Below are 9,836 nucleotides of genomic sequence, written 5' to 3'. Positions count from 1 at the left end.
GCCCCTGGAGGGGCAGGACACAGGTTTCCACACAATCACAAATGGTTTGGGCTGGAAAGGACATTAAAGATCATCCAGTTCCAACCCGCCCCCACACCAAAGTCTGGGACACCTTCCACTACCTCAGGTTGCTCCAAGCCCCATCCAACCTGGCCTTGAACTATTCCAGGCATGGGGCATCCACAGCTTCTCTGAGCAGCCTGTTCCACCACGCTCACAATCGTTTCCTTCCTCTAACCCAGTCTAAACCTACTCTCGGTTTGAAGCCGTTCCCTTTTCCTATCACCACACGGCCGCTTCAAAAGTCCCTCCCCAGCTTTCTCAGAGCTCCCTCCAGGTACTGGAAAGCCTCCACAAGGTCACCGCAGAGCCTCCTCCTGTCCCCAGGGCTGCGTTCGGCGGGGTCCCCCAGCATCCCTGGGTACCACCCCCGGTTCCCATGGCAACGCGCGGGCCAATGGCGTGGCCGGAGGATGTTTACGGGGCGTGGCGTCTCCCCGGCAACGCGCGAAGCCTCCCGGAGCCGCTACTTAACCCCGCACCGGGGCGGCCGCGGCTCACGGCGGCTCGGCGGGCACGGCCCGGCCCGGGCACCCCGACACCCCTGGGACTTCTCTTTCCCCTTCTCTTTTACTCCCCTCCTGCTTTTTTGTTTGTTTGTTTGGTTGGTTGGGTTTTTTTGTTTGTTTGTTTAATTTTATTTTTTTTTTAATTTTTATTTTTACCTGCCGTCTCCTGTTTTTCCAGAAGCTTCTTACTCTGTCGTGAACTTTGCCTGTCGGGGGGCGACACCGGGACGGGGTAAGGGGATGCGGCGGGATCGGGAGGGCGGTGGGACGGGAAGGGCAGCGCTGTTGGGGGCGGAGGGTCTGCGTGGGGGAGCGGCTCTGGTTATGCACCCTCCCGGAGCTCTCTCCTGGCCCACACACTCGGGATTTCGGGTTTACATCCACATCCCCGACACAGGACTCCACAAAGTCTGAAATTGCCGGCTCTCACTGACTGAGGGTTTACTTGGGGTGGGACCCTGCCACTTCCCCCAACCCACCCCTGAGTTGTTTCTGGGTACCACGGGAAGGTAAAAGCAGAAATAGCATAAAACCGAGAGAAACTGGCTGTGAGGGGTGAATCTTTAAAGTATTTTTGTCCTGGTGTGGAATACTGAGTTAGTCCTCTGAGAGCCAGGTATCCAGAGATGTGTGTTCCCAAGAAACAACCTCACTTTGTGGGATGGCGGGGCTGGATTTTGGTTGTTTGAGGGGGTTTTTGTTGTGTTTTTAAAAATTCTTTGTTTAGCCAAGAACTTGCTGGGCTAAGGTCAGTGGGTGACACTGAGGTGTAGGAGTTTGAGCTTCAAGGTGGTTCAATCCCTCAGGGCAGGCATGGCAGGTCCTTTGCACAGCACACCAGGGATGGGTCTCACCCAGCAGCTCCAGGAGCACCCAGGCTGGCCCTGCCTGGCTGTCAGAGAGAGACTGCACCTTGGGGAACCTCACCCCTGTTCCTGTTGTTATTGCAGGGTCTGCCCCATCCCTTCCCTCCCCTTCACGTGAAGCACTGAGGGAGGCATGGCGTGGCCAAGCCGAGCGCTGAAAGCCAAGGGCAAGTTGAAGTGTGTGGAGGAAGACCTGGATGACAGCCTGCCAGACCTCATGTGGCTGAGGGACTTCACGGTGGCCCAGACTGGCCTGCCTCAGTTATACTCTGGCTCAGACCCCCAGGACTGTTACACGATGAGTGAGAGTCTGTTCAGTCTGGTTGATTTTGAGTCCCCGTGCTCGCCCCTGGCTGCTGACCCGGCCTGCAAGGGCACACGCCACACTCCCTGCACGCCTGTCTCCTCCTCCACCTCCTCCACCACGCACCACGACGTGGCTGTGCCCCCTCATCTCACAGGGGACATCGACTACAAGACCAACCCTCATGTCAAGCCGCCCTACTCGTACGCCACCCTCATCTGCATGGCCATGGAAGCCAGCAATAAACCCAAAATCACTCTCTCTGCCATCTACAAGTGGATTACTGACAACTTCTGCTACTTCCGACACGCTGATCCCACCTGGCAGGTAGGAGATGTGGAGCCTTGGCCACTATCCCTGCAGGGCTGAGCAGGGCTTTCCACAGCCTCCACCCTGCAAGACAAGATTCTGCAGGGATGCTGGATCCCACTGGGAAAAGAGTGACACCAGCCACCAGTGGGGAAGGGCTGGAATGGGAAAGGACTTGGCTGGGCATGAATGCCACGGCCATCGAGGTGGCAGAGGGAAGGAGCCATTCTTGGGGAGAGCCCAGGACCATTTTGGGAGCAGGCAGGCACTCATTGGGCTCCTGGCACCTGAGACTCCTCTTGGTCTATACATTCCTGGAGTTCTCCTGGGGCCCTGAGTCCCTTGGGGTTGAGCACACATGGAGAAGTTGCCAGGTCGAGTGTCCCTGGGTGCTGAGAACCAGGCATGGGAGAGGGATGGAGATGTCACTTGTTGGACAAGTCTCTCTCTGGGGAGGTTCTGAGCAGAAATGCCTCTGCTTTCCAAGCAGGGCAGTGTACTGGGCTCCTGGCCCCAGGGACAGGCCAAGGAGGCTCCTTCACTGGGATGAGCTGGTGAGACCTGCAGAGGAAAGCCCAGGAGTGGTTAACTTGGGCTTCTGTCCCCAGCTAGGACAAACATGTCCCCTGGGGAGAGGGGACAGCCCCCAGGCTCACCAGCTTTGGGAACAGCCTGAAACCCAGGGGCTTTTCCCAGCCACCCTGGCTTGCTGCCCTCCTCTGTCACACCAGGAGACCTCTGGCACATGAGGTTTTCTAGGATATGGCAGGGCTGGAGGGCTCTAGGGGCTCATCCCTCCACTGGGGTTATTCCCATCCCAAATCCACTGTGTGTCACTAATCCTGATGGAGAACTCCACTGCAAAGCCCAGGCATTGCCCACCTTCTCTCCAGGCAGGTGGGTCTCCAGTGGCTCTTGAAGCCCATCACAGGGAAGGGAACCCCTCCCAGTCCCCCTCCAGGGCCATCTTGGTCCCACTCTTACATTCAGGGGACCTATGAAAGTGATTTGGATGCAGGAGCTGGGTGCCAGCAGGTTGACTTTCTCCTGCACACTTCATGGCTAAGCATTCACAACGTTTTTAATTAAATGTGTTCATTAAAAAAAGAAAGAAGGTTTTCAATTCCTCTCTGCAGAGATGCAGGGGGTACCCTGGGCCGTTGCAGGCAGGAATGATAAATATGTTGACCAGCTGAGTAATAATTCAGCCTGGGCTGACCAAAGTTTGGGATGGGGAGGAGAGATGGGCAGCAGAGAATTCAGCTTTCAAGTCTCTGATCCTTGTAAAATTTCATTACACAGTAAAATTGGAGTTACCACAGCCTGGATTGTATGGGGGAATATCTGTATTCCTCCTTCTTCTTTCTTCTTTTTTTTCTCCTTCCTTTTTTTTTAATCTTTTGTTTCATTTCACTTTTTTTCACTTTTTTTTTCCTTCTTTTCTTTTTTTTTTCCTTTTCTTTTCTTTCTTGTTGTGGCTGTGTTCTCATCCCCTATCCCGATTCCCGTACGTGAAGACAGCCTGGAAAGGTCATGCCACCCATAGTCTGGGGGGGAGATGGATATATTCCTGTGGGAGCTGAGTGCTTTGGAGAGGAGCCAACAAACCCAAGGAGCTTCAGCCCAGAGGAGGGTTTTGTTGTTTGTGTGTGTGTGTGTGTGTGTGTGTGCACGTGCATGTTTTTCAACAGCTCTAAGCAATTGAGCCTTGTTTTTCCTATTGGGCACTACGGATTATGGATGAATAAGCATAAAGATATCCAGGCAACATTAAAGAAAAATAAACAACAAAAAAACCCAAAAAAACCCCCCCACCTCTGCCATATCCAATCTCTTAGTACAGTCCTGGCTTTGTGGAGTCCAATGCTGGGTTATTTACCCAATAACTGAGTTTCCTTTCTGATTATTCACATCACTCCAGGCACATTCAGGGTTTCAGAACAGCTTGATGGGAGTAGAAACTCCTCCTTTTCTTCCCCCCTCCTTTTTTTTCCCTCAGCTTATTTGAGCAGTGCCTGATGAAGATGCAGTGATTCCACACCAAGGTTCTCTGGGCCAGGAGGCACCTCTGGGGACACACAGGGTGGAACAGCCCACGTGTCTCTCCGTGTTCTCTCGTCTGATTTGTGCCAGCCTGGCCAGGGGAGGGCATGGTGCCTATGTTTTGTCCAAATATTTTCCTCTCAACACCACCAATAGACAGAGTTGAACTGGGGAATGCCAGCAGGGCTCTGATTGCTGTCCCCCCACAGTGCTGCCATATGCTGCCCCTTGTAAAGGGGCCACGGCCACATGGGTGTAAAGACCCACCTCTTCCTCCCTGGCACGGAGGATCCAACCTCCTCCAGCCTAGCTCTATGCCTAGAGCAATTCAAGCCAGTTTCTCCCAGTGTTCTGCATGATTCAAGGCCCCATGGCCCCAATTTCCAGCCAAGGAGAGCTGCCCAAAAGCTTCCCATTGGGTGGCAAGTCCTAGCTTGAGCCCCCTGGCTCCTGCCACCTTTGGCTGGATGAGACAGAAGGCAGGAAAACTGCTGGAGACTCAGGGCTTTGAGGGACTTTCTGCTGGGCATGTAGCCTTGGGTGTCTGGATGTTGCCAGTTCTGCTTTGTTTTCCCAAAGGTCCTTGCTGAAAACCTCCACCAGCCTACCAAGGCAGGTAGGTCCTGCAGCAGCAGACAAGCACTCAGCCTTGGTTTCTTTCTCTTTTGACTCCAGAATTCCATCAGGCACAACCTTTCCTTGAACAAGTCCTTCATCAAGGTGCCTCGGGAGAAAGACGAGCCAGGGAAAGGTGGATTTTGGAAGCTGGACCCGTATTATGCCAACCGGCTCAAGTACGGGACTTACAAAAAGCGGAGGATGTCTCCAGTGCAGATCCACCCAGCCTTCTCTGGGAGAGTCCAGAAAGAAGCACGGCATGTTGTCAGCCCAGCCACTTCCTCCTGCAGCTCCAACAGCGTCCTCGAGGCCAGCGTGGCATCGCAGCAGCTGCTCAAAGAGTTTGAGGAAACCACCAGCAGCCAGAGCTGGAGCCCTGTAGGTACCAAAGCGGGGCAGAAGGGCAAGCAGCCCTCACCCCTGCCCACAGCCAAGGCGTCCCGGCTTCCCAGCTCAGCCCTGATGACCCAGGAGGAGCAGACTGAGCTGGGATCGCTGAAAGGTGTCTTTGACTGGGAAACTGTCTTTAACACCAACCTCAACGGAGACTTCTCCACTCTGGTGGATATGGAGCTCCCACCTTCCATCAACCCCGTCACATGTGACCTAGACTGGACAGGACAAGGGCAACACATGGAGTGTCCCCAGGGGCAGGAACAAGTTGTCACCGAATCCAACCAGTACAGCCTGGACTTTAACGAAACCCTCATGGCCACAACTTTCTTGGAGCATCCCTGGGATGAAGGGACAAGCGATTACCTCTCCAACTGTGTCAACATTGACCAGGTGTTTGAAGACATCGATGCCTCTTTGCTGGCAGATGTCATCAACCTCAGCAGTCTGGCACGCCTCTTGTAAGACTTTTGTAGGATGCTCTCCCCAAGCTGGGACTTACAAGGGACAAGATTTCCTAGAGATGCCCATGGTGACTTTTACCAGCTTCATTGTAAGGTTATTCCCAGAAACACCAGGGGAAAAACCCCACCACCCCAGGAACTGCCTGCTGTGTCTCCAAAGGACACCTCAGAAGTGTCTAGTTTTCTCAAGAGAAGAAAGTTAACACTACTTATTTTTTTTACATTTTACTTTAAAAAAAGAAATGTGAATTAAGATGGGTTCTTTTCCATCAGGGCTAAAATTACCTGTGAAATCCCATCTAAGACATGAGATTCCTGGTGGCTTAGGATTTGATAGACTGAAGTGCAATTTCCACACCTCTTTGCCTCTCTGTTTCACTCTTTCCTTTTTCTGTCTCAGTGCAGTTGGTAGGTACAGTGTGATAATTAGCTGGTAAGAAAATACAGGTCCCTTCTGGATTCTCCACATTCAACATCCCAGCTGACTTGTGCCTAGGGAAGAAGAAAAGGTTTATAAACTCAGCAAGTGTGCCTCTTTAGACCTTTTTATATAATCTATTATATATTATATATTCAAAGAAATCTATATTTTTTAGCACTAGAATTTCTTAAGGGGGGAGGGGAAGACTGGAAATGCAGTTTGAGAGTTGTTTTATATTTTCACTGTTTAAAGGTTTTGTGTTCATTGTTCTGTAAAACAAGACCACACAAGGGAGAACTCCTGCACCAACAGGTTTTGTGAAGAATCCAGGAATTGGCCCTGGCAGGAGAGAAGCGGCAAGAACCAGGATGCTCCCAAAACCAGCTTTTGTATTTTTTGTACCCAAAACCCTTGCTGCAGTTGCCAATGGGTCTGGAGCACCATGAACCCTCTCTTTCACCTACTGACATAGCCCCTCTCTGCTTTTTTGGTCTGAGATTGTTGCTCTTCGCTTCTCCAGCTCTTCCATCAGGCTCCGGGTGCAAGGAGAACCCCACGGCTTGGCCCTCAGCTGGTGGTGATGGAGCCATTCCACACTGAGCACTCCCAGGTGGGACTGAGGAGGAAAGAAATCCACATTCAGGCTCCATCCAGGAGCTCAGGCCAAAAACTGCACATGCAACAGGCTCTGGGGGACAGCAGTGGAAATGAAGTCCCATCCAGCCGGGAGAGACGTCAGGATCGGTGTGCAGCGAGAGCGTGGCGGGGTCAGTGCAAGGTAACTTGGAAATATTTTGGGAGCAGAGCCAAACTCTGCTGAAACTTCACTTGAAGCTCTCAAGAACCAGATTCTTTGCCTCTGCTTTGCTGTAGGCTGTGAAAGGTAGAGCAGCCATTAGGTAGGAGCAAGTAGAAGCTGGAATTTTAATGGTGTGTCTTAGACTTGGCAAAAGAAGTGGAAGATTGTAATTAGATTCTGTTTTGGTTACAAAAGCACTTAGGAGGGGCTTTGGGGTCTGTGTAGTTGTTTGTATTGACAATGTTTCTTTTTATTTGCTGTTTTTCTTCTGTTTTCCTGCTTTGGGGATTATGTTGGAGAACTACAGAGATACTTGTGCAATTTAACTGTTTTCATGCAAATTATTTACAAATTTTAAAAAAATAATAATAAATAAAAAAAAATGGAGAAGGAAAAAATCCCTTTTGCCTCATTGTTTCCTTTCCCCAGCCCTGCTTGTAAACCCAGGAGCTCTCACACACTTGCACAACTGTGCAAATTCCCTGTGGGGAACCTGAGGCACGAACCAGCCCCAGTGAAACAATGGTTACACACCACCTATGTGACACAAGGTTGGCTGTGCCTGGTGTCCTGAGCCCTGGGAGCTGCTCCAACCCTGGGAATAGCCTTCCCTGGCCCTGCAGGGAGCTCCTGGGGCTGGCAGGTCCCTCTGCTTGTGCCATGTCACCACCTGGCCCTGTAGATGCTCCAAGATGCCCAAGTTTTGGGTACAGGGTGGGGAGAGGAGCTGCACAGAGGTCCCTCTCCAGGCCCTGTGTGGGGCTCCTCCAGCCTGGTGCTTTGGGTGCACCCACTCCTGCATATCCCATCCGTCCTGCCCTGAGGACACAGCCCTGCCCTTCTCCTGGGGAGTGCACAAGGAGCTCCCCAGTGATCTACAGGATCCCCTCAGCACCAGGCACTCCAGCAGCCAGACCCAGGGCTGCTACAGCTTCACCCAATCTAGCCAATCTCAACCCAAAATAAGCCCTGGGTTCGGCATAGACACTTGCCTTGGTCTGTGTGTGCTTTGTGGTGGGAAAGCAGGATGCTGACGTTGGGAAAAGGTAGGGTTATCCCTGGGGGAACAGCTTTGATGTGTCTGAAGGGGAGAATTTAGAGGCAGATATGGGCTTTCCTTTCAGCTTTGGGATATTGGGGGCCATGAATACCAGAAGGCATTAAGGAATTCCTTGTCCTGGCTTCTTCTCCTCTCAGCTCCTTGTTGGAAGCACTGGAAGAGCTATTCCTTTCTTCCCCCCTCCAGTACTGGTGGCACTTCAGGGCTGCAAAAAGCTGGCACTTCCCCTGCCCCTCAGACCACTTGTTTAATTCTTTTTGCCAGGCACAAACATGTAGTACTGCTTTCAAACCCCCTGGAAAAGAGAAGTCTCCAGCATCCCCACCCTGCCAGGGGACTGAAAAAACCCAAACTTGCCAGGAAAAAATATTCCAGCCTGGCAGAGACAGTCGAGGGGTTTAAAGTGAGAAAGGGTGAATATAAAGGAGGCACCAGGCAAGGCCTGAAACAACCCCGTTTTGTTCAGCAGCTGAAAGCAACCAAACCGACTTGGACGTGAATTTTCCCTTCTTTCAGTGAGATAATTTGGAGGGGGTGGTGTTTTTCCAAGCGGCAGCCAGGAGGTGCAGGAGCTGGGGGTGCTCTGGGCGGTGCCATCGCTTCCCATGGGGCACAAAGCGCGGCTGTGCTCGGGGCTGTGCTCGGTGCCAGGACGGAGGTCAGGACCCGGCAGCCGCGGACCTGCCCGGGCTTGCCGGTGGCAGCGGGGCTGCAGCCGGGGCTGGGGCTGGTCCAGCCCCGCGGGCTGTCCCGGCTCGCCCGGCACAGGGGCGGTGATGGGCTGGGGATGCAGCCGGGGCTGGTCCAGCCCCGCAGGCTGTCCCGGCTCGCCCGGCACAGGGGCGGTGATGGGCTGGGGATGCAGCGCTGGCGGTGTCTCCATCCTGCTGCAAATAATGAACCCAGAGCGCTCCAGCCCAGAGCTGGCCGCGTTTTGGGGCATCCACCAGCTCCAAAAACTCTCTGAAAGCTCAGCTCGCTGCCCTAGTGGGGTCCTTCCCCAGCTGGTTATTAAGCACATGACGATTATTCCTTTATTATTTATTTCTGCTATTTCCCCAGCCGTCCCCTCATCCATCATCCCTCTCTGATGGGCAAACATTGACACCTCAAACCAATCTCCCCTTCACAGAGGGAGAAAAAATATACACATAAGCCCTTCTTTTCTCTCCCTTTCTTGCCGTGTCTTTCTTTTCCCTCCATTGAGAGTGGGGCTGGCATGGAGCCATTCTGGCAACAGCCGGCTTTCACTTGCTAATCATCCTAAATATTGAAAATCAACCCTAGAATAAACAGCTCAAAGATTGGGGCCATCTCTGCTCTGTTTGGAAATGCTAATCTCACTGCCTTTTGTTTTCCTTGTGTGGATTTGGTGCCTTGAATTTGGAGGAGGTCACAGCTCATGGGTTCTCTCTTCATCCCCAGATTTCTAAATTTTTTTTTCCCTCTCATCGTAAAAAATTCAGTCCATTTTAACATCCTAGGCTGGGATGGTTGGAATGGTGAGGGGGGGAGAAGGGGGAAGCAGGAGGGAGGAGGGTAGGAAATGGACTCGCCTTGCATAGCAATGAATGAACCTCCAAAGTTTGGGAAAAAAACAGGTTTCCAAACATGCATCTGGGAGTTCACATGGATGTGAAATCTCCTGGGAGCCACAGTCAGACAGGGAGATCTACTTGGTACAGCAGGTTCCTGGTGGGGATGGGATGGGGATGGCATCAGGGCAGCCTGGCACTCACAAAAGGCAGGGCTTGGGGACAGCTCAGGGACTCCCTGGCCTGTGATGCTGATTTTTATAGTGTTTTATACCTGATGGGCTGGAGGTGCCACAGCAAACTCCAGACAGGCTGTGCTGAGCCCCACGGCTGGACTCGGATGGCTTTGAAGGAAGGATCAGGCTGGGTACAAACATCTCTCTGTGGGGCTGTAGGAGCACTGGGAGAGGTGGCTTTGAGAACAGAGAGAGGGGCAAAGCCCCTCTCCTGCTTTC

At 52.6% G+C, this 9,836-nt stretch overlaps 1 protein-coding gene across 1 annotated transcript; it reads left to right on the top strand.

Moving 5' to 3' along the window:
* Positions 1 to 434: 434 nt before the first annotated feature.
* Positions 435 to 7,168, top strand: FOXJ1 (forkhead box J1). Its single transcript, XM_019008480.2, has 3 exons — positions 435 to 801; positions 1,520 to 2,066; positions 4,767 to 7,168. The coding sequence occupies exons 2-3, from the start codon at positions 1,569 to 1,571 to the stop codon at positions 5,565 to 5,567; spliced, it is 1,299 nt and encodes a 432-aa protein (XP_018864025.2). The 5' UTR covers positions 435 to 801; positions 1,520 to 1,568; the 3' UTR covers positions 5,568 to 7,168.
* The last annotated feature ends 2,668 nt before the right edge of the window (positions 7,169 to 9,836 follow it).

Source organism: Parus major, chromosome 18 (assembly GCF_001522545.3).
Source record: "Parus major isolate Abel chromosome 18, Parus_major1.1, whole genome shotgun sequence".
Lineage (NCBI taxonomy): Eukaryota > Metazoa > Chordata > Aves > Passeriformes > Paridae > Parus > Parus major.
Note: the sequence above shows the minus strand (reverse complement) of the source record. Positions and strands in the feature narration are given on the sequence as shown.